The sequence below is a fragment of the Musa acuminata genome, chromosome BXJ3-1, assembly GCF_036884655.1.
Source record: "Musa acuminata AAA Group cultivar baxijiao chromosome BXJ3-1, Cavendish_Baxijiao_AAA, whole genome shotgun sequence".
Taxonomy (NCBI): Eukaryota; Viridiplantae; Streptophyta; class Magnoliopsida; order Zingiberales; family Musaceae; genus Musa; species Musa acuminata.
This window is the reverse complement of record NC_088349.1, coordinates 4,202,564-4,230,102: the sequence shown is the minus strand read 5'-3', so window position 1 is coordinate 4,230,102 and position 27,539 is coordinate 4,202,564. Positions and strand designations below refer to the sequence as shown.

General features: G+C 37.5%; 3 protein-coding genes across 16 annotated transcripts; 1 reads left to right on the top strand and 2 right to left on the bottom strand.

The window, feature by feature from the left end:
* Positions 1–203: 203 nt before the first annotated feature.
* LOC135583442 (protein SPIRAL1-like 3) lies at positions 204–4,276 on the bottom strand. 3 transcript variants are annotated; one of them, XM_065135388.1, is made up of 3 exons: positions 4,147–4,276; positions 1,311–1,550; positions 204–519 (listed from the first exon to the last, which is right to left on the bottom strand). In XM_065135388.1, exons 2-3 carry the CDS (start codon positions 1,530–1,532, stop codon positions 439–441), a joined length of 303 nt encoding a protein of 100 aa, XP_064991460.1. In that variant the 5' UTR covers positions 1,533–1,550; positions 4,147–4,276; the 3' UTR covers positions 204–438. The 3 variants fall into 3 exon arrangements, with proteins under 3 accessions (XP_064991460.1, XP_064991462.1, XP_064991459.1); XM_065135390.1 differs by lacking the exon at positions 4,147–4,276 and adding an exon at positions 3,997–4,076; XM_065135387.1 differs by lacking the exon at positions 4,147–4,276 and adding an exon at positions 3,016–3,175.
* A 709-nt stretch (positions 4,277–4,985) lies between these two features.
* LOC103986654 (alpha/beta hydrolase domain-containing protein VTE7) lies at positions 4,986–13,512 on the top strand. 10 transcript variants are annotated; one of them, XM_065135514.1, is made up of 11 exons: positions 4,986–5,222; positions 6,437–6,531; positions 6,970–7,067; positions 7,221–7,270; positions 7,783–7,878; positions 10,788–10,877; positions 11,061–11,156; positions 12,059–12,154; positions 12,878–12,943; positions 13,072–13,173; positions 13,310–13,512. In XM_065135514.1, the coding sequence occupies exons 1-10, from the start codon at positions 5,058–5,060 to the stop codon at positions 13,153–13,155; spliced, it is 936 nt and encodes a 311-aa protein (XP_064991586.1). In that variant the 5' UTR covers positions 4,986–5,057; the 3' UTR covers positions 13,156–13,173; positions 13,310–13,512. The 10 variants fall into 10 exon arrangements, with proteins under 10 accessions (XP_064991586.1, XP_064991587.1, XP_064991585.1 ...); XM_065135515.1 differs by having other exon boundaries at positions 13,295–13,512; XM_065135511.1 differs by having other exon boundaries at positions 4,987–5,222; positions 13,033–13,173.
* Positions 13,513–15,100: 1,588 nt separating this feature from the next.
* On the bottom strand, positions 15,101–27,016 carry LOC103986677 (uncharacterized). Of its 3 annotated transcripts, none has more exons than XM_009404753.3 (8): positions 26,701–27,016; positions 21,575–24,240; positions 21,361–21,482; positions 18,762–20,903; positions 18,596–18,644; positions 18,266–18,513; positions 17,940–18,047; positions 15,101–15,604 (listed from the first exon to the last, which is right to left on the bottom strand). In XM_009404753.3, exons 2-8 carry the CDS (start codon positions 23,822–23,824, stop codon positions 15,376–15,378), a joined length of 5,148 nt encoding a protein of 1,715 aa, XP_009403028.2. In that variant the 5' UTR covers positions 23,825–24,240; positions 26,701–27,016; the 3' UTR covers positions 15,101–15,375. The 3 variants fall into 3 exon arrangements, with proteins under 3 accessions (XP_009403028.2, XP_009403046.2, XP_018682899.2); XM_009404771.3 differs by having other exon boundaries at positions 21,575–23,818; XM_018827354.2 differs by having other exon boundaries at positions 21,575–23,806.
* Positions 27,017–27,539: the final 523 nt, after the last annotated feature.

Sequence of the window (27,539 nt, the reverse complement as noted above, 5' to 3'; positions counted from 1 at the left end):
CTATATTCCGCTCACTGTTTATCCAAAACACACGGAAGCAAGCTAGTTTGAAAATTAAAAAGAATTAACATGACAAACGTAATTTAGTATTCTTACCATGGTGAGAGCAAACAATTGAATTCTCAAGACATTAACGAAACTTCCTGTATGTTTGTGAACCTCGACACTACAAATCCTTTAATAAAATCACAAGTATGCATGTGTAAAGAAACATGGAAATCGAATAAAGAGGTATTAGTTAATAGTGCAGACTACAAAGCCACTTGTCCAAGGAACACCTACACTCATAAACTTCACTGTAACCATTTCAGACATGAAGCTAATAAGTTAAAGCATTTACCAACTCCAAATTGCAAATATAGTCATCCCAAAAGTTGCAAGCAGCAATAACATAGTTTCGGAAGTTTCTCACTGACTTCAGCAGCAAGAATAACATCATCAGTTGCCACCACCCCCGAACAGGTAACCCAGGGAAGAACCACCACCAGGAGCAGCTTGCACCTTCGTTGAAGGTTTATCCTGCAATAAGAGGGCTCAGAATTAGCTTCAAAATGTGCAAGTTATTGTCAGCATGCGCCAAATAAGCATTAATCTTCACAATCGCCAATTGATAAGTTGTGATGATTGTTACATTATGATAGCACAAATCAAACAGGTTCTTTTTTGTAGAAAATTGAAGAGGGGGATACTTAATTTACCACAGTTGTGCTTGTAACTTGAGAAAGCCGACATGCAACTACTTCGATAAAGAAAATAACTTCGAAAGAAAGCTAGAAATCAATATGATTATGATATTATGGTTCACATTGATGCCATGCTACAATCATGATCAAGTTCCAACTTATTTCAATTTATTGCAACTTGACTTCCGAGATGTAGACTATTTAGACATACTTGAAAACTTGAATTTCAAGATCAAGTTCAGGAATGGTTTCATGTCTCATTAGAACAAATAGCTCTGGGTCAGAGTTGTAGAAGGGTGCCAAGAAAGATGCAAAATTGAAGTGAACAAATCATAGAGTATATACCATGAATCATCATATATAACCCACCAGGTAATATCATGTGTACCATTTTAGAACTAAGTTATACGAGTAGATAGATGCAAGTGAAGAATCTCATACTCAGGGCCACTTGGGAGAGGAAGGAATTGCTGCTGGTTTTTTTCACAGTGATATAGTTACACAAATGTGAATTCACATGCTGAACATGTTTCAAAGAAATATCATATGCAAAGTAAGATATTAAAGAGAATTCAATGACCGAGAGGAGCCAGATGAGTCTGACAACCTGAGCCAGTGGATTCATACCGTGATAAAATTACCAGTGTTCTGCCCATCTGCTCGGTGGTAGTTGTTTGGTAGGCTCCCTTGGATACCTGCAGGAATTTGCTTGCTGTTTTCAACTGGTGGTGGAGGAGCTGGATTATGAGCTGGTGCAGCACTCTCTCCAGTAGATTTAGGAGCCTCATCACCACCAAATAGGTAACCCAAAGAACTTTGACCGCCTCCACTGCTTACTCCGCGACCCATCTTGACAGGCTGCAAAATCTATGAACTCGCAAGCATGTATATTATCAATGTACTGTTGATTTAAGTGTAAGCAGATGTAACAAAAGAACAATAGATATGACAGGGTAAAATTAAACTGTAGCAACATGATACCCTAATTTTGATGACTTTTGGAGGCGAAGGTGTTCAATAATTTCACAAAAGAAACTGAATTGTTTAGCAGTAGTGAAAATAACTCATGATGCACCAAAGTTCCTAACAAGATCCTAACAGTGCATAAACAGAGTGACCCTAAAAGAACCAATATTTGTTATGCTCCAACCTTTAGCCACCTACTTGGTTTAGGCAGTTCTCAAGTTCTCTGATTGGATGGATATTCTCCTACCTTTCAAGGGGTTGACTTACATCAAATTTTACATATCAACATGGCATAGATTTCCTAATTGACCATTAAAATCAACAAAAAGAAAAAGACAATTCCTAGAATAGTCCGATCACCCTAGGCAGCTATCTAGAATCAAAATGATGCAAGATCTTGACTAGAAACACAAACCACATTCTTCAAAGACATTTTCCTTGCAAGATAAAAATTCATATTCCATCCCTATTTGATGATGAAATTAAACAATTCCAAAACATAAGAATAAAAAACAAAAAGAACAACATGAAGAAGTTAACTAGAGATAATGAAGAATCATTAGTGTAAAACAAATGATGTGTCTTTGACATGCAAAAGAAATACCGCTGAAATGCTTCATGCAGAAAAAAAGAACTAAACACTTGTGGTTTACTAGCCTAAAACAAACATATAAAATTTAGAAACTGATTCTGTGGTGTGATGAAAGAGATTGTGGCATACTAAAAGAGAAACATTGGTTTAATAAAGTATCCATACATAAGATTTATATGTGTACAAAGTCTGCATTGAGTTTGGACACACTAATTACAAGTTTCTGGATTCTAAAATCGAAGTTCCTAAAGGCTCAAAAGATGTAGAAGTGTCAAAATCCATAAGAACTGACAGTAAAGCACCAGATGCAGTCCATGCCACAGGGCAAGGTTGACTAACTCAGCTTAAAAGCTTCACAAAAACTTATAAATGAATAGCTATATATTCAGGTACCATTCACTAATATCCAAAGAACCAAATAACAAGTCTGACTCATTAAAATCATGTTGCAAAATATAAAACACAAAATTGGTGAAGAAAAGGAGAAAGAGGTTAGCAACAACAAGAAAAATAAATCAGCAAGAAGAGAGAGAGAGAGAGAGAGAGAGAGAGAGAGAGAGAGAGAGAAGAGATGAGAATGATGGTTAAGTCCTAGATAATCTTTTGTCCAATCTATTCTCCATTGCCAATGAAGAAAACCACTTCATCATTGGTTGGTCCTTTTCCCTTCAACAACTAAAGACCTTACCCCTTTGACATATAAAAGTAATTTGATATCTTACGAGTTGATTCAAGCCAATGAAGGAATCATGTTCTAGAAATGGTGAGACTCACAAAGTTTGTTTCTTCATGAAGCTTAAAAGCCTCAAATGGTGAGGCCATGTCACTTGTCCAGGCATGAATTACATAGTTCATCCAGAATATCGCAGTGCATTTTTTTTTCACATGAACTCTGATGCTGGCATAAATAGAAATCAACTAAACCAAATCATGGTAGTTTCGCTGCAAAAATTGTACATGCTTGCATAAGCATATATGTGTATGAAAAAAATAAAGAATATTATGGAAATATAGTCAAATAAAAAGAAATTGCATACTATAAACATATATAATGTAGTCATGTTGAATAAACCAACAAGCTCAAATTGTTGAATCAACAGATCAGATCATGGAGGATAACCTATACACAGCACGCCAAAGATATTTAAGTAACCATATTGATTTCTAATCATTTGTCAAATGTGACATTCTGGACATATTGTTCTTCTTATACGATCTCTACTCACTGCAATCTGTACAAGAGATTATCAGACATAGAACTTCCAATTCCACAGTTACGTGCTGCAAAATCAGAACCGAATCTTCTTTCCAACTTCTCATAAAGTCAATATAAACACGCATTCATCTTCTAAATTTACCCCCATTGCCTTGTGCATATCATATTCAAAATTCATGAAGGTTAGCATGAGATAAAGTCCATAAAATTGTGACAACACGTCCATACTAGTTAACGTATTTCAACCTTCGCTACGGAGACAGCAAAACTGAGTGGAAACATCAAAATAATATCGGTAATACTGAATCCGATCTTGTTGTCATTGTCGCTCCAACCCACTAAACTTCTAAAGAAACACGTCAATGTAGAACGCGAAAAGAAAATACATAGTGAAAGGGAAAACTAACATGAATAAAGAAATGAAATCGCTACAATCTGATACCAGATTCTTAACACGTAAAAACACACGCGATCCATTCGAAATGCCTCAATGGAACGTCAGATCTGAGGCAAGCACGATCGCAACAACAACAACTGACCTAAAATGGGTGACGATCGGCGCAGGGGAACCTCAAAACTTCGATTGCCACACTATTTCGAAGGATACCGATGCCTAAAATGCAGCAGAAACGCAGAGACACGAGGGATTCAAGCGATCAAAGCACAGATCTAAGTTTAGGGTTTCGTACCTCCCTCTTCTTCGCAGAGGCGAGCGATTAAACGCAGGGTTGGCAGAGAGCGAGTGAGAGGATGGATTTAAACGGGAAAGCGAAACCGATTCCCTTATTTTACGCTATTTAGTGACCAAGAAAAAACAAAACATTGCAAACAGAAGGGGGAAAAATAGATGATATCCGATCGACCTCAACCTTTACCCACTTAGTGACCCACTAGATACGTTCGCGGCCCCACAAAAGGGTCCCGCACGAGTTCTCTATTTTGTTCCATTCATCTCACGAGTACAAAGTGAGTATACTGCGGATCCGTATCTGAGACATTGTTCATGGACGGCCGCAAGTTGTGGGTCCCAGATGGCAATTGGAATTCCATCTCCAATACTCGGACAGCGTTTTCATATGCGGCCAATTAATACTGTCCGTTGATTTTATCCCGATGATAGATCGGGCGGTGATATCTGCATTATATTATCGTGTAGTCTGAGTAGATAGATCCAACATGGTCCAGTGAAACCCAGACCGAACCACGGTTCAAATGGCCCCTTCGGCTCGAGCTATTGCACGCATTCATCCCGCTGCTAAGTAGATACATCCCATCTCAATAGAAATTTGATGGATCGATCCATCTACACATCTTTTTCTTTATTATTATATCCTGAGTTACTTCACCTATTTGCTTCATATGAAAACGGATAATAGATTAAATTACATCTTTTATTAATAACAGTAAATATTACTGTGTGATGTCAAGGCAATTAAGGTGATAAATAATCTTATACATAATGCGTGTGATATGTTTATATGAACGGTTGCGTATTTGTGTATGCACAGTCTCCCGCTGATAAGATAAATAGATAATAGAACGATACGCGGCAATCTCCCGCTCTCTTCTGTACTTCCCCCCTTCTCTCCCGCTATTGGGAATGCCGTCGCTTCTTGTGACGTCGACGACGAGCGCCGCGATTCCGAGGGGTAGCATTAGGGTTTCGGTGAATGGCTTCCCTTCCTTCCTCCCCAAGGAGGTGGATAAGATTAGAGACCCTTTCGCCCGGGACATGGCCAAGAGGATCGAGCGGCTTCCTGTGAAGGTAGGCGAACGAATCCCCCATCCATAAATCTCGTGTTCCGATTCGTGTGTAGGTTTCATGTTATGCAATGCCTTTGTAATTGGTTGCTCGGATGGATGATCCGGCATCGTCATGGAGAATTTGGGCGGGTAATTCTCTTTGGTTCCTGTCCTTCTGATTAGTCGCGTTGGGTGCTTGATTAGTAACACGGTTTCGGTAGGCGTTGGGAACTCGGTCCAGAAGTGGAGGTAAAGATGAACTAGGTCTGCAAAAGAAGATCTGAAGACGAGTTATGATCTGTATAAGAGAAACCTCGATTTGGTGCTCAAGATTATTATGAGATTGCTATATCAGGAGATTGCAATTGAGAGGATAGCCATGCAATTGCCAAAGGCTCTACCAGGAACCACTAGCAAACCTAATCATTTTGGCCCCAGCCCCTCCGAATTTGTACCCTCAAATTCACTACCCACCGGACCCCATTTGGCCATCATTACAAAAAAAGCGGTGTGTGATAGATTTTTTTGTTGCATATGCAAAAAGAGGTTGGGCATTATGGGAGCGAGATAAAGTCTTAAAGTATTAAACATTGAAAAATGAGGATGCTCCCTCAAATTAGCTTTCAGCACAATTTTTGGCACGTGGAGAGATGAGGAGACACAAAGGTATCTTCCATTCTCAAATGAGATTCTTGTTGTTTGCTTATGAATGTTGGATCGGTAACTGCAGCAGATTGAAAGCTGACAATTGGGTTTATGTTTATAAAACCCATAAAATGGGTATTGGAAGAGATATTGGGAAAAATAAGAAGACACAATTCTTACCAGGTATTTTGATTTTAGTCAAAATGATATCACTCTTCCCATCATCTGGTTATTAAGCCATGACTCCAGTAATTTGGTTGCATCGTACCTAATTTGCTGTTTCCTTAACAACTACCAGAGAATGCATCATCAATTCAGGATGATGTCACTTCTAGATTGTCAATTTTGTATTAATAGTTTAAGAAACTATCGTTGATATAATGGCTGACCATTACACACCAAGAGATTGCTATACGCGCTGTTGCATATAAATACCATATCAAGAGTTTTTTTTAATTATTTACGTACTGTCTGATCTGGGCTGGGAGAATAAACTGTCAAAACTCTACAACTGAGAGTTAAATGCATATATTTATAAATCTTAGCAGACAGTAAACTGGAAATTCTGTAAACAATGTTGTTGCCTTGCAGATCAGCTTCTCAACAAGCTCCATTATGAGTAGCTGCGTTAAGCCACTACAAGAGCGGGGAACAGAGCCAGTTGTTCTCCTACATGGATTTGACAGGTACACCTTTTTTTTTTATCACATCTTGGTTATTGCTGGAGTAAAAGGATGTCAAATCTTTCTAGGTCCCTACTTGGTTTTATCTCACAGTCTATAACTGGCTGCACTGACAGGAAAAGGCTTGAAGTTAATAAATATGACATGCAAGTTTAGCATATATTAGACGATGTAGGATATGTAGGAAATGGCATGAGAATATTGTTCCATTAATAGTTTGTGGTCTGTGCTCTGTGTAAATTCCTTTCAGAGGTCAACTAATCTTTTTTGGAATTCTTTTGAATACTTTTCTTATATATCTGTATGATCACAATGAAGCTATTTGCGCTTAGAAATATAAAAACAAGAAATATACAGTACTGATTTTGTCATTTAGCCTTTGGTAGTTAGATTACTTGCCATGCTGCTTGATTACTAAACTATTGGAGTTCTCATCTACAGCTCTTGTCTAGAATGGAGGTATTCATATCCATTGCTTGAGGGTGCTGGAATTGATACATGGGCTGTGGACATTCTTGGATGGGGATTTTCAGATTTACGTACATATCTCTCTTTAAGTTTATTGATATAATTTTAATGGGTTAAGTGTAACTAGTAAGGGATGCATGGGCCTAAATATTCAATATGGAACTTTCATGTGGATTTATAATACCTATCTATATCAATATATTTCACCTATTGCCATGTATCAGAAATGCTTCCACCATGTAATGTGGCTGCCAAGCGTGAGCACCTATACCAGGTACTTTGTTTTTATATTCGTGATTGTTTTGGCACTTTATCCTACATTATAGGAAAACAGGTCCACACGTACTAGAACACATGGCCAATCTTCATGCCGCTAGGATTCTGAAGGATTGCCTGTTAGAAATCTTTAATTTTGGACAGAGTAGGAAGTATTTTCGAATTTCTGATCCAGTTTGAGACCGATGCTGCCCATTCTCTATCTCACATAACTATTTGATCCCTAGATGGGTTCACCTTTTGGTTGATTATGTTTTTTACTTTCTGCATATTTATCCTTATGATTTTATGTTATCTACAATTAACTAATATATGCTTGTATCTGAGATTCAAGTCTTTTAATGAGTAAATGCTGCACAAGAATATTTCTCTTAGGAGTGATTGAAAATGCTATAGGAATCAATAGACTTAAATTCTTGAAACTATCATGTGGAGTCACAGGAAACAATTTGATGCATCATTTCTTATTGCTGATAAAAGACACTACTTCATTGCGTTATTTTATTGTAGCTTTGGAGGACATACATAGCAAGGCCCATGGTGTTAGTCGGACCTAGCCTTGGTGCTTCTGTTGCCATGGACTTTATAGCCAACCATCCAGAAGCGGTACAATATTCATGGCACTTAATTTGTATACACTTTCTATATTGGTCTATGAATCATTAGATCATGACCTCATTATTATTTAGCCTTTTGTATGCACAAACTACAAATTATTATTTAGCCTTCTGTATACACAAACTAAATTTTTTTCCCTTTTATGTAAAGACCTATTTTGAATTGTTTACAAGGACCTAATTGCAAATCTGAGGACCTATTTGTAAATATAAATAATATAAGGACTGAATTGCAAAAGGTACAAAGAAAACAAAATATTTTTCACCGCCTCTATATCTCTGCCTTCGTCCTTAAGAAACTTGAGAAGACAACAATCGGTGGAGAAGAGAGGGAGAAAGGGAGAAGAAGAAGTAAAAGGGGAAGGGTTTGGGACTTAGGGTTTTGGCTCAAGTCTTCTCATTTGGGATATATTTCTTCAAAGACAAGTGTTTTAATCCTATCCTACAGCAATCTTAATCTTTGTTTTCATCTTAATTTTGAATAATTCGAAGGGTTTTAGCCTAGCACATGATATCCCTCTTGTTTAGATGTAAAGTTTTGAATATGGAGTTTTCAAGATTTATGACCTATCTGTCTTGTTCTTGTTATAACTCTTTGTACCGAGTTCTGATTTGAGCAAAACTTGCTTTATCTGAAAATAGAGTCGTAAATATTTTTTTCTATACTTTGATCGAAAGATTCGAAGTTAGTTAAATTGCCCAAACTTCTATTTCGATTGACATTGTGAATTCTGCAAAACAAAGACCGTAATTTCTGGCATTTCGATACTAAACTGCTTATAACTCCCTGTAGGAAACTCTGATTAGTGCAAAATATGCTTTGTTGGAAACTAGACTCGTAGATCTATCTTTTAGTACCTTGATTGAAAGATTTGGAGCTCAAATGCCTATCCAAACTTCTATTTGAATCGATCCTGTGGATTATGCAAAACAGAGATGCTGCTCTCTGACCTTTTGGTACTATATTGCTTGTAACACTGTTGGAAATTGTAATTTGTATGAAACACAATACTTTGGAAACTAGATTCGTAAATCTATCTTTCAGTACCTTACTTGAAAGATTTGGAGCACAAATCCTTACCCAAACATCTATTGGAATTGACCCTATAGATTCTACAAAAGAAAGATAATGTTCTCTGACTTTTCATTATTAAATTATTTATAACTCTCTGTTGGAAACTTCGATTCATATAAAACTTGTTTCATTTGAAAGTAGATTGATATATCTTTCAAATGATAACTTTTTTGAGTAAATTGGAGCATGATTGATTATTCAAATAATTTATGCAATATGCCTCACAGAATCTGTCAGGACAGCCAATTTTGCTTATTCTTGTTTCATCTCTTTGAAATTGAATTCATTTAGAATTCTTTCTTCAATTGAGCCTTATGTGATTGCTTTGAACTCTTGTATGCTCTCGTCCTTAATTTTTTTTATATCTGAACGCATTATACGAAAGTTTATGTTTGCATCGTATTGTTTCATATAGGCACATGTATATTTTCGTTGTTTCGCATGTACTTCCGATATGTGTCTATTTTATTGCTTGCAATGTCCTTTTGTACTATAGTGTTTATGGGATAATGTGAACCTTTTTAAGAAATGGGAAAGAATTTTATGTTTAAAGCCTGCGATGCTCTGTCGGCCCCCTTTGACTTCACCCAAACGTGGGTAGATGGAGTTCCCAAACGTGGGAGACTTATGTTTGGTGGTCATTCAGAAATGGATGGACCATTTTATATTATGATCTCACTTTACCCTCTGTGTTTTTGATATGATATCCAAAACATTGCTTATTAGTTTTTATGTGTGCTTTGGATAAGAATGAAATGAATGCAACGTCAAATATGACATTTAAGCTTATGTTTCTTATTTATTCTTTCGATATGCCCCGAAATATTTTATACGCCATTGATATGCTCCGAAATATTTTACATGCCATTGAGATGCTCTAAAATATTTTATATGCCATTGATATGCTCCAAAATATTTCATACGCCATTGATCTGCTTCGAAATATTTCATACATCAATGATATACTTCAAATCTTTCAATCAAGGTACTGAAAAATAGATCTACGAGTCTAGTTTTCATTGAAGCATGTTTTGCACTAATCAGAGTTTCCAACAGAGAGTTAAAAGTAGTTTAGTATCGAAAGGTCAGAAATTACAGTCTTTGTTTTGCAGAATTCATAGTGTCAATTGAAATAGAAGTTTAGGCAGTCAAACTAACTCAGAATCTTTCAATCAAGGTATAGAAAGAAATATCTATGAGTCTCTTTTCAGATAAAACAAGTTTTGCTCAAATCAGAATTCGTTACAAAGAGTTATAGCAAGAACAAGACAGATAGGTCATAAATCTTGAAAATTACAGATTCAAAGCTTTATATATAAACAAGATAGGTATCAGGTGCAAGGCCATAATCATTTAAATTATCCAAAATCAAGATTAAAGCAGAGATTATAATCACTGTAAGAAAGAGTTAGGACACTTACCTTTGAAAGATTTTGATCCCAATGAGAAATTAAGCCAAACCCTTAGCCCAAATCCTTCTTCTTCCCTTCCTTCTTCTCCTCTTCCTTCTTTTTCTTCTTCTTCCTCTTTTCCTCTCTTCTCCCCCAATTGCTGCCTTCTCAGCTTCCTTAGGATGAAGGCAGAGATAAGAGGTGGTGGGAGTTTTATTTATTTTGTAAGTACTTGTTTGTAGTGTAAGGACCAGTTTTAAAATGTTTATAATGACCTAATTGTAAATCTGATGACCTATTTATAAATATAATTAATATAAGGACAGTAGTATCCAACCAAAATATATATTAGCTTGTTCCTTTTGAGATTTTAAATTAAGCTCAAATTTTGTCATCTACCTTCTTACACTTTCCTACTTTTAACCCTTACAGGTTAGTAAGTTAGTCATGATCGACGCAAGTATTTATGCAGAAGGCACCGGGAACCTAGCTAAACTACCTAGAATAGTAGCTTATGCTGGGGTGAGAATTTTTTTGTGTAAAACATTTCATGTATTTGGATATATGGTAATCCTAACTGGTCTATGAATGCTGTTTGTTTAATATTTGTTACATCAGAGTGATTCATTTTAAACATTACATATTATCTAATTGAGTTAATGTGTCTTGTATTAGTTCTTTAAAAACATCCACTTTCTTCTTTAGCAGGTTTCCGTATTGAAGAGCATCCCACTGCGGTTCTATGCAAATTCCTTGGCCTTAAATAAAGTCTCATTGCAGTCATCCTGGGACTCTATGAATGTAAGAAATAAGCATTTTGATTTATTTTTCTGCACTTGATAATTGATATATGTAAATAGGTTCTTATGTGTGCATGTGGCTGGTTAGAAATATACATTTTGATTTTTTTTTTTGCACTTGATAATTGATATACATAAATAGGTGCTTATGTGTGCATGTGGACGGCTATACAGACAACATTTCTTTTGTGCGTTCCTAATATCTGCTTAATGCTTTGTACACAACACACACACACACACAAAGGTACGGAGTTCTTACAATAAGCATATTGATATTTAGATTATGTTTTGAGGTGTTGTTCAGTTAGAAGTTTGAGGTGGAAGGGAGCTTGCAAAAATGCAAGCTTGATGTTAAAATAGGGCCATAGGTTTTAGCATTTCTTTCATTTCTTTTCCAGTATGGTCATCCTTTGCATAATAATTTTACCTGATTGAAAACAAATCCATTACCTACTCATTTTGTTACATACCATGCAACAAAATGAGAAAAAAGTGAGTCATTAATACCATATCTCCACAAAAATGTGGTGAATCTGATTGATTGAAGGTGGATATATATATTCATTGCAGTAACAAGATGCCAAATATTGGGAAGATCTCACAAATGTGCATGGTGTTATTTTTATGGTCATCATCTTCTTGACAATGTTTACTGTCCCTCAACGATATTTTGCTCACACTAAAGTGAGTTTATGTTTGATATTCACCTTCGTCATGGTCAAATATGGAGTGGCATATTTCAGAAAGGAAATGTGGCATCCACCTTCATATGCAACTAGTATAAATAATGTTAGTCAGTAGTTAGTTAATATGCATATTCAATGAATGGTTCAATGAAATTCTTGAGCATGTTCTACATTGTATGGCTTTTATACTGATACTAACAATTACTTGTAACTTTAGGTGGGCCGATTGCACTGCTTACAACCCTGGTGGGAGGATGCAACTGTTGATTTTATGCTTAGTGGAGGTTATGATGTCCGAAATCATGTAAAACAGGTGAGGGATATTTCAGTTAGTCAGCCATGTCCTGCAGCTCTGACTTGTTCATTCTGTCATTAAGGGTTTTCCAAAGTCACATTTGTGCTTGAACTTGAACTTTCACTAGTACATAAATGTGATTAGAAAATGGAAAAAAAGAATCAGCAGAAATCTGCAGTTCTTTTAGTTTCTTGTGTAGAAATTAGATTATTAGAAAGTTACTTTATTGTTTATCCATGTCTTTTTCAACATTATGGGGTCAATTCTAGAGTTAGTAGCCGATATAATGATCCACCTTTTGGTTATAGTATAAACTCATACGACAAGAAGGTCTCAGTTGTTGAACTTGGAAGATTGGGCATATGAGAAGCATTGATGACACATCAATTTTGATCATAAGCCTCAAAAGCATGATTGATCCAATGAACCAACAAACATGCACAGCATCATGTGTAGAGCAACCACATGCAATAATCTTTGTGGAACAATATGTTGCCAATCAGCCTTCTGTAGCAACTCGGCCCAGTTGAAGGTTTGGTCATGATTTTTCGTGCAGTGAATAAACGTGTGGCTTCATTCTAGCAAACCATACTTGCAGGGTGAAGTAGATTTATGCTATCACAGAGAAGTTGAGAATACATTTACCATGCATGTCGATGCCTACTGTTGATTGGTATTCTGTATGCCAGTAGGTTGCAGTTTCACGTCTTTACAGACTTCTCTTGCAAATTATTTCTACAGATAAAACAAGAGACTTTAATTATATGGGGACAGGACGATCAAATTGTTAGCAGCAAAGTAGCACTGGTATGTTCTCTAGAATTCACCTGCTACAAATTGTTCATTCCAGAGCATTAAATTACTGCATTCACTTTGGAAAAAACATTACCATGCAGAGATTGCATCATGAACTGCCAGATTCTACCTTAATTCAGATTCCAGGATGCGGTCATATTCCTCATGTAGAGAAGCCAGAGTTGGTGGTCCAGTACATTCTGAAGTTTATTCGACATGAATGATAAAGTTTCCAGATCATTGTGAGTCCAGAAAAATTGTTTTCCAAGCTCAACTAGTTCTCAGATACCACACTATATATGTAACCATGTATGATTTCCATTTGATGCGTCTTATGATGAGCGCTGAGAGTCAAAGCTGCAGATTTATCGTTGTTAGGGGCAGGGGGAGCATGTGGATGATCAGTAGCTGGCCGTCAATTACTGCCAAACATCATATGGTATGTGACTGTAGCGGGAGCAAATGATGTGGCCCTTCACCGGCACATGATCTGCTGAGACCAATCTCAGTGTGCTCATCAAAGATACATAAAGATTGATAAATTCTTTAAAAAAAAAAACCTTTAGTTTTTTTTTCTTTAAGAGTGATCTTTTTTACATAGCACTTCTTATTTTAGAAATAAGATTATTCTTGTGATGGGCTAATTACATATTATCCCATATAGTTAGATCATTTTAGTATCTCAATTTTTAGATTTTAAAATTTTATATTAAAATTTCGAAAGTGAAATATTTAATTTTATTTATTATAACGTTATCGATTTTATTGATGAAAATATGAAAACGATAAGTAAAAATATAATTTTAATATTTCAGTTATGTGTTTGGTAATGGTGGATGATAGTCTTATGAGTAGTTGTTGTGGATGAGGAGAGAAAGTGATGGTAAGAGGTGAAGCAAAGAGAAAGGAGGAAGAGGACGATGCAAATGTCAGTGCTTTGCATTTGCATTAATATTGCTCAGTAATTGTGTCGATGTTAATGTAGATGCAGAGCAACAAAAGTGTTGTTCGGCATTTGCATTGGCATTAACGTAGATGCAAATATTGAGTGGCATCACTTTGCATTTGTGTCGACGTCGACAATGATGTGAGGAAGGATGATGTTGTTTTGCATTTGTGTTGGCATTGATGTAAATGCTGAGCGTCTCTTTCATTACTTTGCATTTGCGTGGACGTTGACACGGTTACCAAGTGATGCCAATGTAGATGCAAAGCATTTACATCTACGTCATTTTCTTCCTCATCTCCTTTTGTCTCATCTCTTATCGTCATTCTTCCTCATTTTCAATTGTCACTCATAGTCTTCAACGATGTTATCATCTATCATCATTGAAAATATAATTAAGATATTAAAATTATTTTTTCATTATTTTTATGCTTTTGTCAGTAAAATTAAAGATGTTAGAATAAATAAAACTAGATATTTTATTTTTATAATTATAAATTTTTTAATATAATTTTTTTAAATCTAAAAATCAGAGGCTAAAGAGATCTAACTATAATAAGGCAATATGTTATTAGCCCTATTGTGACCTTCTTATGTCAGTTCCAATGGCTTTTGATACAGGAGAGATCAATGCAAAAGCTAACTGTGTAAGTCTGCACCAACCGGATTACGATATCTTTTAATCGGATTTGAAACCAGTACGAATAGAAATCGACTCTTTTTAGTCGAATTAAGATACTGATCGTATTTAAAATATGTTCAGTTAAAGAAGTAGGAACCCAACTCAGTTGGATTTGAGAACGTAGGTTGCTAATTAGGCTCAAGGCAGAATTGCTTGATTCAGTCTACAATAGCGGAGCCCCAGTCATTGCCATTAAGAGTTACCACCAAGGTAGAGTTGCTTGATTCAGTCTACAAATTGTTGCACAACATAAATTTTGAACGAACATACATACACTTCATTTAAAATGCTCATCATTCCATTCAAGTACATTGTCTGTCCTAACCACTAGGAACTTAGTATGAGAAATTACAGGCTCAACTGAGGCTTTACCTGCCAAGGCCAGTAGTGATGATGTTGTTGGTGGGGAAAAGAAGCTTATTACTCGAGTTAAAACATATGTAACCATGCTAATAATACTCTCCATTTGTTAGAAAAAAAATGATGCAAGCGCCTAACCTTCTAGATCTTAATTGATATACAAAGGCCTATATACTTCAGATTGAAAGAAAGGAACCACCACCAAGGGTGCTCATTTCAAAGATCAGCACCCCATGAGGTTGTTTTGTCTTACAATTGACAGAATAGCCCCCTCTGATTCATGTTCAAGTATGTTTCTTACCATGAAAGATGTATTCTCTCTCTCTCTCTCTCTCTCTCTCTCTCTCTCTCTCTCTATCTTTTCTTTTTGTTTTTTTTTAGGGGGGCATTGAATAACATCAAGGTTGATGGTGATCATAGGCATTTTAAAAGGAAAAAAATCAATCGATAAATGATCTAGAGTGAGAGACAGAGAACCCCCTCAGGAAAATTTCCAGTAGCTGGCAGTGCGGTTATGTATCGCTGTGGAAAGAGTTTGCGATGGGCTGTTTGAGAAGTGGAAGAAACCTCAGTGCCATCTGCACGAGTCCGACCATGAAACTTGCCTAACTGATTGACGATGGAGAAATTCTCCAGTTCCTGGCACTCCAGTCGTACATCTAATATCGAGGCCCTCTTCTCCAACCTGAAATATATAAATCAAATGAAAATAGAAAGATCAAGTACATGATATGGCTAGGAAATTTTTTACTATTAAGATAGCTTGCAAGGGAATAATAAATCCAAAAGGGCAATCTGACCAATCCAAGTTTTTCCATATTAAATGGAGAAAATGCAGAGGAAATATTTAAATGCAATGCCAAAATTCTAAGCTACATGACCTAATACGCAGGGGAAAGCATTTAGCAGAGTTGTGACAAATAGATACAATAAAAACAACCATTCTAACAGCTGAAGACGATCATTAAGTTTCATTAAGCATTTCATAAGGACATTCAATTGTGCAGTGTCAAGCATACAACTCTCCTGTTTCTCACTAAAACCTCACCTTTGGGCAAAGAATTTTCAGACCCAAAAAGACTAACAAAGAATAGTGTCTCCTCTTCCAAGAATCTGGAAGTTGAAAAATAAAGGGTTCCCAAATTTGCAATGTTCATAATATTTGATGACCAGTCTCTCAAAATGAATAATAGAGTAAATGAAAAATATACATTGATTATCATGACTAAAATATTTTCCCAATTTGCCTCCTTGGACCTTCTTGCCATGCTGGGCCACAAACTACTATTGACTATAACAGTTATAACTGAGACAAACCACTATTGACATTAGCGGTTTATGTGTGGAAAACAACTAGTGGTAATAGCAGTTCCTGATTGAGGCTATAGTTGGCTTTCTTATAATCAGATGTAGAAAGTTAATGAGATAACTGCTAATGATGGTGGCTGTTCCATACCTAAGGAAACTGTGAGCCCCCATGGCAGTTATCCCATTGGTATAAAATCAACCTATCCCATCAAGTTATTTTTCTTAAAATGCGAGTACTAGCCATTAAAGGCTCATTCAGGCAAGGGGTCTGCAATTGTCACTGCTGACGTGGAATGGCTACCCAAAAGGATATCTGAACTTCTACACAGACCAATAATCCATCTAAACTACATAAGGAACAACATTTGCAGCACCTAGAGTTGAGGAAGAAGCCTGCTCATCTTAAATTTATGTGCCTAGGAAAATTCTCTTCATCTACTGTGCTGGTATTTTGACTTCTTCATTATGTGTCCACCGTCTCGAATTTGAATCTAGATATGTGTCAGCCTGTTTTAATAATGAACATTCACTTTATATTCTCAAATTCGGCTACATCAAGTTTCTTTCAGATCATACATGTGACATCCAAAAGAATATCAAACTTCAAGATTCTGTGATCAGCTTATAGCAGAAACAACTAGCACCGCTGGTGGCAATTGGTGAGTAGCCTGCGATAGCTCCTATTGAAGTTAGCTGTTGCACAGAAAAGAACCACTAATGACAGCAGCAGTCTTTTCCTAATAAACTGCTAGAGTAGTACACAGAAAAGTTCATTGATCCTTGTTACATCTCCACACAAAAGCCTCACTAATGAACTGCTATCTGTAGAATATCTTCAATGATAAATGCCATGTAGATATTAAAGACAATTTAAATAATGTAGAATACTGCTCATGGAAGAAACTTGTAGCAAAATGCCCATCCGAGGGAAGCTATATGACTAGTGCTACTGGGAGATCCTAGTAACTGCACTAGCATACTGGAAATCTTAAGTCATTATTTCTTAAGAGGAAAGTTGGCTAATGGTGATATAGGCAGGCCAAGCAATTCTCCAAAATAAACAGATCGCCTTGTGGTTGTGGATGAAAAAATAACTAATTTTGCTGAGATTAATAATGGGTTCTAAGTTTAATTGATTTGTTAATTAGACCCTCAAGACAATTATATATCCAACCTCCCTAAGTTTTATGTTCTTTAACTTTCAAGTTTTGATCTCAGCAGATACTATCTTCCAACCAAATGTATTTGTGTAGCCATCTGTAACTAGCTTACAGTGCGAAGAAAAAAGGACACCAAGGAAGCCAGTTGTAAAAATATTTGTCTGAGGCTAGTGTGGAAATTATTTTTTTTTTAAAGGCTGATTCAGGGAAAAAATTCACAGAAATGTACACCTGCTTTCAATGGTAATTTTTATCCGGATATATGGAAATATAAAAGAGTTAAAACCTTTAAACAGCCATGGCCCCCAATAGTACCTTTAAACAAAGTCATGCATCTGAATGTGTCGAGTGCTAGGATGGTAATAAATTCAAAAAGGATCACAAGCATGTAATAAATATATATATTGTGACCTCAACAATCGACACATCCCTGTTGAATATCACATCGTTAGCACTTCGTGCAGAGTGAAATCAAACAATAAAGAATGAGTCAAACAAGGGTAAAGGCAAAAGAAAGATCCTCCACGAAAAATAACCAAATACTGCTCATACCTTGAGAATTCAGATTCAAGTTTCTTAGATCTACCAACAAAATCTTCCATGAGTTTTGAAAAAGTATCATCCTCCACCTTCTTGGAAATCTTAAGCTCTCCAGAAATCCTATAGTGTTAAGGTGGAAAAGATATTTGATTTAGAGGATAGTATTGAAGATTTTATTGTAAGAAACAATTTAATTGTAGGGAACAGTATGCACCCGCATGATATTTCCCACCCGTAAAAGGCAGAAAAGTAGCATCCTCTACTTAAAAGCTAAAGAGAAAAAATCTGATATTTAATGAAACATAATTTTCTTGAAGAAATTCATGGGCAATCCTTACATATTTTCCTTTCCCAACAGCACATGCAAATTGCTTTCTGAGGAAGAGATTAGGTTGCATGCGTCAGAAAGTGCCGATTTGGCAACAGAGAATATCACACTTTCATAAGCAGAAGTTGCATCTCCTTTAAACAGCACAGCTGGTGCTGCTGGAATAAGTTGATGCATCAGCTGAGTTGTCAGGATTAGCCTTCGTCGTGACTGGGGCGCCAATGGGCCATCCTCCATAATTTCAGATTCATCATCCACCTATTAATAGAAAAATAAGGCTAGTTACATTCATCATTAAGTTCTGAAATTCATACCAGGCAAATTGGGCAAATGAACAAACCTTCTCAACCAATCTATTTGAAGTATGAGCCCAGTCCAACTCTGCCATACTGAAAAAAAATAAAAAAACAAGTTTATCAGACCAATCCATACAGAAATTGTGTTTTCAAAATAACAAAATAACAATGGAACCACTAAGTGAGCAAAAGTCCATTAAGAACGACAACCTGATGCTCAGCAACCTTTGTGGTTCTGTGACTATCTTATGCCATGACAGATCTGTAGTGGTTTTCCGCTTCTTTAATCTTACATTTATATCATGATCCATGGTGACATCAGGAGGCAGCACGGAGGGAGATGATTCACTGAGAGCCATCTTGGTCGCTAATGTACCTTGCCCATAGCTATCAAAGTGGCTGCTGTCAAATCTTTGTTCCACTACATGGGAATTATCCATCCTTGCAGGAATTTTCTGAAAAAAATTTTGCTGAATAGCAGCTTTTTCACTTCTCTGGGCATCAAAAACAGCCATCACTGAGCCCTTTTGGCAGGTTTCAGGATGATCAAACCAGGAAGGAGCCATTTGAGGACTAATCTGGGTGCGCTCACTAACTCCCATTATATTCATCATGGAACTTGCACTGACAGGACAAGTGTGAGTTTGGACATCATGCCATCCAGTTGTTGATGGGCTTGGAATTCTTTCTTCACTGTCATTTGAAGCAAAGCTCAGCATTTTGGGATCTGGCGGAATTGAAATCTGAGAAGTTGCACCAGCTTTGCCATCTGTAGGTGTTCTGGAGACTGTACTCTGCCAAAGATCAAACCTCTTATCTGCATTGAGTTTCATCTGAGAAGCATTAGAACCAACTGCTTTTGATACCTTTCCTGTCATCTTATTTACATCAGAATCGGAAGCCTTCATGGATTGTACTTGATAAAGTAGTGAATAGTTTTGTTGAACATCCGAAGGCTGTGACGTGCATCCAGATATACCAATATCACAGCTAGAAGAGATATTGCTTGTTAAGGGAGGACGTAATACTGAAGAGCTAAGAGCTGGAGCCTGTCCATTTGTTGCCTTGTTAATATCCTGCTGATGCAGATGGACCAAAGATGAAATTGGCACACTAGGGCCTCCATCTAAGGGTGGTCTTAAAACTGCTTTTTCTCCATGGAATGCACTTGTTGACTTATAAGCATCACCCGTTTTTTCAGTGTATATCAGATTCAAGGATTTGACCTGAACTGGATTACCTTCATCTCGTGACTTAGCAGAACTCGTACCAACATCAGGAGTTGCACTTCCTTCCTTGTGTACTTGATCACCTGGCTTTGGCATGCCCTGAAAACTTGTATCTCTAGCATTGTTTATTATGGACTGAAGTATGTTTGGAGTGAGATTCTGAGGACTGATACCAGCTTGATGTTGTTGAGCTGATACATTTGCCCAGACATTGTGCAACATCTTTGAGAAGGCAACTTGCTGAGACATACCAGATATGGAAGATTGTGAAGCTGACTTTGTTTGCATAACAGGTAACTGTTGGCCAGAACTTGAAATTTTAGAGCAGCCTGCAAATAGCGACTTTGTATGATCTGTCCCTCCAGAAGAAATTTGTGAACCAACAGGTACATGAGTTTCAGCAAATGAAGCAACACCTGAAGTTGGAAATCTACTAGCAGGAGGCAATGATGTTTGAATAGATTGGCCGGGCACAACACCATCATGAGAGTCACATGGTTGCGTCACAAATGCACTTATGTTTGTTTGGTTGCCAAAAGAAACCTTGAGAGATTGATCCAATTCTTCATGAGCAATTGTGTCAGAGATGTTTTGTTGCTGCCCTTGCTGCTGTTGCCGCACTAGGTGATCTTTTGCACTAGAACCGTGTTGTTGAAGCTGATGATGGTGTTCCTGTAGCTGACTTACAGCTAAAGTAGATTCAGAAGCAGCTGGTGATGAGAAAATAAAATGCCTACTTGCTTCTGGGTGTTCCTTTTGTCTCTGTCCAGATAAGCTGGACATCTTATCCCAATTTTCTCTTCTAGATGATTCATCAAGGGGTGGAACAGGTCGAACAGAAGACAGAGAATTAGAGCATGGCTGATCCTGATATCCTGCCTCTTTGTCCAATTGCCTATTGTTAATATTATTAATGTCCGTCTTAGAGATTGGTGCATAGTTTGGTAGTGGTTGAGATGGTGGAGACAATTGCAATCCAAAACCTCTCAAGTTAGAACACCGTTCCAACTGAAGATGAGTAACAGAAATATCAGCAGCAGCTTGTGCAGGTAGATCAGTTGCATTTATATAATTCCCGTTCCTTGACTGATCAAACTTCTGAAAAAGCTCAAGCATATTATAGCTGCAACAAATTATATAGATTCAAGCATTAGAAGTATCCAAATGCATATGCTCAACAACGGCAAAAAGAGAAATCTTTTTGGCCATCAAGCATGGTAATAGCAAGATGGCTATCTTAATAGAGTTGGTAACTACCATACAATGGCATAGAGAAAAAAATTTAACCAAGTTGGGTAAAATGGCATGCAGAGAAGTTTGGAAATTCAAACTTGAGGTTCAACACTAGGTTTGCTGATTGATCCATCAAAAGGTAATTTAAGGGATAGGTAACTGATCTTTTGTTAGTCTTAAATGTCATACAAGCAATGTTTAAGTCATAGAAGAAAGCACGGGCAGTCCCTACCAGCTGTCCCAGCACTACATGGTAAAGCATATGAAGTGCCATGGCACGCAATTCCTTACAGAGAAAACTCATGATAAAGCTATGGAGCTAAATAGATAACCAAACTAAGATGTACCTTGCTTGAGAATTCGTTTCAGTCTGGGAACATTGAGCAGTTGACTCACCAAAAGAACTGTGAGAGGCACAAACAGGCATAGTATTTCTAGACTGCAGTTCCTCGGATCCCACTGCAGTCCTCTGTAGAATAAAGAAGTTTCCACATGAAGCATCTAAAGACAGATTAATGAGTAGGCATAAAATCAAATGATTCCAAGAATAACTATATTTACCTTGGACACAATTGCAGGACTGTTCATAACAATGTTACCAGCAAATTGTGTCTTCCCAACAAACTTTTGCTCCCCACTACTTGATCCCTGGAAAAATGAGTTGGGCAGGCCCTTTAAGCTTAATGGGTTATCGGATGGGAGAGAAGGGTCCACAGTCCTCAAACTTCCCAATGAATTCTGTAACATTTTAGACTCTACAATATGTTGGCCAGACTGAATTGAGGACTTTTGGCCTCCAATCACAAAAGGATATTGGTCATTAGCAGTCGACAAAGACTTCTCTTTTGCTGTATTTCCAACATAACCTTCACCTACAACCACTCTTCCATTGTCCCTTACATTCTCATGGTTCTCACCCAATCTTTTCACGGACATACTTAAGGATGATTGCCAAGTTTGTGGTCTTTTGCTTGGTCGATTCTGGTTTTTTTCAACATCCTGAACACCTTCGGCACTCACACATGTGTTAAGGGCAAAGTGTCTCTCTAAATCAGTTTGCTGAGTATTAATTACCTGCTGTTGCACATCCTGATTCAATCTTAAGTTGTTAGGTTCCCTACCAGAATGAAAATTGCCAGCTAAGGAATTTTCAGCTTGCCTCTTGGGACTTCTGATGAAGGATTTAACTGGTTGCAATTCAGAATTTGGATTCGCATGATTATCACTAGTCTTGCACAAATTGCCATCAGTTTCATGATAATTTGAAGTGATGTCTTCTCTAAATGCTACTGGATAATTTGTGTTCCAGCCATTTAGTCTACTAATTGACTGAATAGAAATATTAGACAAGGGCAGGTTTTGTTGGTTACCCCAACCACACCCTATCTCCTGTGAAATAAACCGTACATCCTCAAACCTCTTATCATTCTGTTCAATGGTCTGCCCAGCCCACACTCCACTAGTTGAAGGCTTTTGAGCTTGAAGACAACCTTCTGCTACATGAGATTGACTCTGATTCTGATGGAACTCAGTGTTACTGGCTCCTCTAGAGGATGATAACAAAGATGCATCGGGTGCCTCAGTCAAAACCTTATTGTTCTCTTCATGAGCAGACTTAAAAGGATGCCGATCACTAGGGGCAGTGGAGTAGGTTGGGGTTGCATTAGCATCACTAAACAAAGGAAAAGATGATGCAATCTCAAGATTTCTATCATCCCAAGCAGGTGGCCGCTTGCCGTTGTCACTCGTCGTGATATGAGGCTTTACCGTCAGTTGCTCTGATTTTTGAACACTCAAGCCAGCCCACTCTTCCTGGAGCCCCTTGTCACTACCAGAAGCTTGTACAGCTTCTTGCATAAGAGCACTCCAGCTCCCACTATGGATTGAAGGAAATACACCATAATTATCATTCTCTGGTGAATGCCCATGCATATCTTCACCCATGCCAGATATAAGACACCCACCAAATGAAAATCCAGAGTTGTTGTCATCAGTGCCAAACAAGAGCTCGCGTTCTATAGGATCGAGACTTGCAACACTGCCAGAAGTTCCTACTTGTGACATTGTCTTTTCCTGTAGGTTACCAGATGAATCATCTTGTTCTTGCCTACCATAATGTTCCTGAAACTGAACATTATGTTGCAGACTGTTCATTTGTACATCATGACCTAAAACTTGTCCAGGTGAATTTTCATAGAAATGTTTTCCTTGAAACTTCTGTGAAGTAGCCGAAGAATTATCCTGTAAACAACCTTGTGCAGCTAATCGCCGATCAGTTTGAAAAGTTCTAGATGAATATGATGCCTTTTCTACCTTGGTTGCATCTGCTCTATTTATCAAATCAAGGCAATTATTAGATGTTCCCATGAAGAGAGAGTATTGATTTACAGAGCTGGTGACAGGAACAGGAATGCCATGAAGAGTCTGATTAATCTGTTCTGAGTTGAATCCCCTAGCTCGCATAGCTTCACCTTGATCATTCAATGCAAACCCATTTGCAAGATTGTGCATGGAAGCAGAGCACCGGGACTGCAATGAGTTGTTGTTGTCAGCAGTAAACATTTGAGATTTACTAGGTAAATTGGGCATGCCTCCAACAAAATTATTTGGCCACATGTAGTTATATGCACCATTGGCATGTATTTCATTTAATGTTGAAGGTGACTGATTTCCTGTTGCAGGTTTTGGCATAGAAGACAACTGGCTAAAAGGACTTGTCTGTCGTGCTCCATGATCTAGTTGCTGAAGTTGTTGCTGTCTCTGAAGCTCTTGGAGCTGCTTGTACATCAATTGCTGTTGCCACAACTGCATAATGTTCACACCAAGTATTTTCGTGGACAAGGAAGCATCGCTCAAGGAAGATAATTCATAATAAACAGAGATTAACTACCAAAAGAAGTCCAATATTAACAGAAATCCAACAACTTCTTGCTTCTGAAAAATCTGTATGCGCGGACAGTCCTTTTGAATATTTTAATAGCCAGTAAGAATACACAAAATGAATGTTTGTTTCAAAACAACTCCAAGCAAAGCTTATAAGATAATTGAGCTTAATGTCAAATTGCAATTTTGAGGATGAACATCCACTTTCTTTTCTCAGATCTCTAGACAAAAATCCTAGAAACAAACCATATCGAGCATGAGAATCAAACTTCCTAATGAGTAAACAACTTATATTGTTATCAGGCACCATGTCAACTTCCTTTTCCATTGATTTCCATGATTTCCTATAAGAATATAAAAATATATCGAATTAGTGTTAGATCAAAATTTTAACAGTAATTTGAAAATATATGGCTGTCTTCCTGTCTAAATTCTTTTCTGGGGCTGTTAAAATGTGTCCTTTGGAAGGCAGATTCAAGATAAGAACCAACAGATATGCACCTAACAATCGAGCACTGGAAACTCTTCTGAATTGAGATTTACAAAATTGTAAGTAGACATTTAACTACCCCGGCATATTCTACATTAATGGACAACTTCCAACTTCTTGTGACAACTATAGTGTGAGTGTGCCTCCTCAAGGAGATTCTGAAGCTTACCAGAATCTCCACTCGTGGCATAAAATCCAGTTTGCACTCACCTAGATTTATAACATAATCTCTCTAATATTCTGTAGACACAATCTCCTCAGAAATGGAAAGAAATTTCCACATATCATGATGAATTTCCTTGTATAAAAGTAAACACTTTGTAAAATAAACTGATACATATAGAAGCATGACTCAGGAAACAAAAGGACCAACATATAATAATAAGCTACAAAAAAATGCCAAACAGTAAGCCAAAATGCATGCCACTCTTATAATATATCTAGTTATGCACTTAAATCAAGTTAAATTGGTAAATGATAAGAACTAAAGTCATGTTCTTTCTTGTGATCATAATCAATGAACAAAGAATATAATTTATTTTATTCCATCCAAATAGAATCATGATTGCCAACCATTTTGGGGAAGGAAAACATATAGCTTCCTAACAGACTAATTAAAGCATCTTTGATCACTCTTCTGACCAAAAGTATTCTTTTAAGAATTTTTATTTTGCTTGTTGCTGCCTCCCAAATTATAAAACATCCAGAGAAGTAATTAACTATGCATTAACAGTTCATTCAAAGATGAAAAGTTAGTTTCAACTGCCAGTTCTTTTGGTTCACGATTGAAAGGTGTACATTACTCACATCTGTTCTTAACTCCCTTGTTTCTGTGGACAAAACTCCCTGTAGAGGTGGATTCACATCCTACCATACTGGAAATAAATGAACTTAGATTTCCACTTGGCATTGACCTAATCATACTGAGCAAGATGTATATTTCACCATATCTCAAACTGGAAAACAGTAACTCAGATAACACTAGCAATAAAAAGAAACAAAAGTGGTTGATGGATTAAATGCAGCAATCACATATAACTGTTGCACCAGCATAGGTGCATGATCACAAGAGAGTTCCTTCAGGAGAAGAAAACATGCTTCATGGATGTATTTAACCTGGTATCACACAGAAAATACCCCAAGAAAACTACAAGAAATCTAAGAAAGTAACAAATTCTGAGGCCTCAAAGAGAATGCCTGGGAGGATGGAAAGCAGATCAAAATTCTACAAGATATTATGGAACCTTTTAGACAGGAACGGGGGAGGGAAGCTGGGATTTGAGGCCTTGATGAAGGAAGCTTTCATCTTATAGTATGTGAAAAACAAACCAAGAAATCTTACAGTATACACACTTCTCAATTCTCAGGCAACTTAGATATTGAGTTTCTGGAGTACTTCAGGTGCCCCAACCCTCGAATCAAGGATTTATTCTCTGAAATCTATACTGATTTCAAATGACCTAGGTAATGTGTCCCAACTTCATCCATGAACAAAAGAACAAAAAAAGAAGATAGCAAATAAGTAAACATAGAACACGCATTAAACTATGGAACTAAGAAAGGCATGACAGAGAAAGATAGAGACAAAGAAGCAGCAGATGATATGAGTTGTATGTTTAAAAGAGTATATTTGAAGAAAAATCAAAGAGCTTCTATATTATCCTCATCCAAAGCATCAATTATCTTGAAGATGTTTCTAGTTCTAAAAATTAATTTATCCATAGCCATTCCGTAGTAGGCACACCTATTGTTGCACATATCCAATAAGATGACCTCCATTCATCCCCTAACGAAAAATACCTTTATCAGCAATAGGCTGTGCTCAAATAACAGCTTAGCTACATCTTTAGAGAAAACAAGGGAAAAAAGGCAAGTCAAGCCCCCAATTTCAAATCTCCATTTCAGAAATTACACCCAAGTTTGCGCTCAAATGAGCACAAACATGCTCTTAATCATCAGTTCTCAGGCAAAATAGTCCAAGATAAAGTTAAAGAGAACAAAGACCTAAATCGTACTAAATCTGGAATCCTAACGATGACTCGAAGGCCTCTGACTCAACCCAAAACACACCATAAGATGCAGACAACCAGAAAAGTATGGAACTGCTACTCCGTAGCCACCGAACTCCCCGCGCCCCAAACCCAGTCCCGACACCTAGTAAGACGAGACCCACCAAATCTAGGAGCTCTCCGCGACATTCCTCTTCGAATCGGCAAGTAGCCCACACAATTCCGGGCCTCGACCGGTAAATCAAGAACCAACCAGCCCAGCAAAACACAGAAGACAAAGGAGAAGAAGAGAATCCAGAACCTACCACAGCGCAGGGCACCGGATCGACGAACGGATGGGTCCGGGAGGGGTAGAAAACCAACCAGTGGGCGCAAAACTCGGGGATCTCTCCCGGGCGCTTCGGCTCAGCGAATTGACGCAGGTCGCGGACCGAAATGGTAATGGACTCGATCGTCCCGGAAATGGAGTTAGGGTTCCTCCGCGCTCAGAATCGGTGCTTAGGGTTAGGGTTCTGCGAGAAATGAGGGCACGATCACCCTAATGGATCTCTCTCTCTCTCTCTCTCTCTCGTTCTGTCTGCGATAAAAGGGGGTTTTTTTGGGGGAAAAGATAAAGTGAGAGAGAAAGAGGCGTGTGTTACGAAAACTTCGACGACGGGTCAGGGGAAGGAAGCACCTCGCTCGGATCCGAAGCAGTGCTTTGGATGGCGCTCCGGAACCGAGCCGGAGACGGGCCTTTTTGCGTTTAAACGTGTTATACTATAGCAGTCGATTACGACCGATCTCATCCGTTCGTTTCCCAGTTCTTCACTGTGTGCGGATCTGAAGCGTCCGATGGGCATCTTCATCAAGAAATTGGCGGGAAATGGGGGCCGGGGTTTTGACTCCCACGTATTTGGCGCATCAGATCACACCTTAGGACACGAGACAAAATCAAAGTAGTGTAGATTGGAGGAAAAAAAATGTAGAATGTCAATCTCTTTTCAGAGAAAATGACCAAAAAGAAATGAGATTTTTTTGTTTGAGAACCATAAAGTTTTAAAAACTATAAAATATGTTTATTAGGGATCCTTAAAAATTTATCAAACATGTTTATACTTTCAAATTGAATTTTTCCGCTACAATTATCAATCACCATATTGTT